The 1,037-nt window shown below is 66.6% G+C and overlaps 1 protein-coding gene across 1 annotated transcript in view; it reads right to left on the bottom strand.

Annotated features, from left to right (window-relative positions):
• Positions 1–1,037, bottom strand: part of PLEKHA6 (pleckstrin homology domain containing A6) — a 64,589-nt gene that overhangs the window by 54,609 nt on the left and 8,943 nt on the right. Inside the window, exons 2-3 of the mRNA XM_031065108.1 lie at positions 717–793; positions 322–379 (exon numbers count right to left, since the gene is read on the bottom strand). Of these exons, the coding sequence (XP_030920968.1) occupies positions 322–379; positions 717–793 (135 nt within the window). The remainder of the gene's footprint in view (positions 1–321; positions 380–716; positions 794–1,037) is intronic.

Raw genomic sequence — 1,037 nt, 5'->3', positions numbered from 1 at the left:
GCCGCTGCCTCAGCCCGGCCAGCACAGCCAGCTCCGCGCCCCAGGGACCCTCCGCGCCCCCACAACATCCGAGAGCTCCAGGAATCCCCCGCGGGGCTCCGGGGGATGTTTCCCTGCGGGATGACGCGGGGAAGGGGGCGGCTGGCTCGCCCACCCCACCCCGGAGCCTCCCCGAGGAGAAATTTTGCATCTGGGAAGGGCTTTTGGAGCAGGAGCTGCAGGTGCAGGGCCCAGAGCTGGGGCTGCTCCTGCCCGGGCCAGGGAACATCCCCGCAGCATCCCGGGCTGCAAAAGCTTCTGCCCCGGCCCTTCGTCACTTACTTGATGAAGTAGAGGCCGCCGTGCATGGTGGTGTCCACCTCCCAGCCTCGGGGCAGCCCTGTGGGGACAGGCCAGCAGCGGGGTCACCCTCGCTGTCCCCCCCGGGGAAGGGCAGGAGGGTGAGGGCAGGGATTGAGGGGTGATGGTGACACTTTGTAGTTGGCTCTCCCAAGGCTCAAAGCGCGTTTTTGGAGAAGTTTGAGGCCCCCTCCTCATCAGAGACCACAGGAGGGAGGGGAAAATCCACCAGGAAAACCCAGGCTGGGGAGAGACAGCATCACCCAGCCCTCCCCAGCTGCAGGCTGGCTCGGTTTTGGGGGTCTCCTTTGCACTCCCGGCGGATTTCGCGGCACAATTTCCCAATCCTGGCCCCTAGGAGCCGGGCCCCGGCTCACCTGCGCAGGAGAAGTGCCCGCTCTGGATGGCGTAGCCCGAGCTCGGGTGCACCCAGCTGGTGGATTTGGTGTCGTCGCTGTGAGGGACAAGGACAGAGGGGCTGTCAGCACCCCCGGGGGGCTCAGCAGCCCCTCCCCAGCTCTTGGCTCCAGCCAAACGAGTGGATTTTAGAGGGGGAAACTGTGACAGCAGTGTCCCCGAGAAGGGAGAAACGGGAGGACAGGAGAGGTGGCTGTGCCGTGGGACAGCACAGGGACCCAAACCGAGCCCCGCACCCTTTGCAGCGCCCCAAGCGCTCACCCCGCTCCCCCCAGCCCCAG

The sequence above is a fragment of the Geospiza fortis genome, unplaced genomic scaffold (assembly GCF_000277835.1).
Source record: "Geospiza fortis unplaced genomic scaffold, GeoFor_1.0 scaffold71, whole genome shotgun sequence".
NCBI lineage: Eukaryota > Metazoa > Chordata > Aves > Passeriformes > Thraupidae > Geospiza > Geospiza fortis.
The sequence above is the reverse complement of the archived record's forward strand: the minus strand, read 5'-3'. Positions and strand labels throughout refer to the sequence as shown.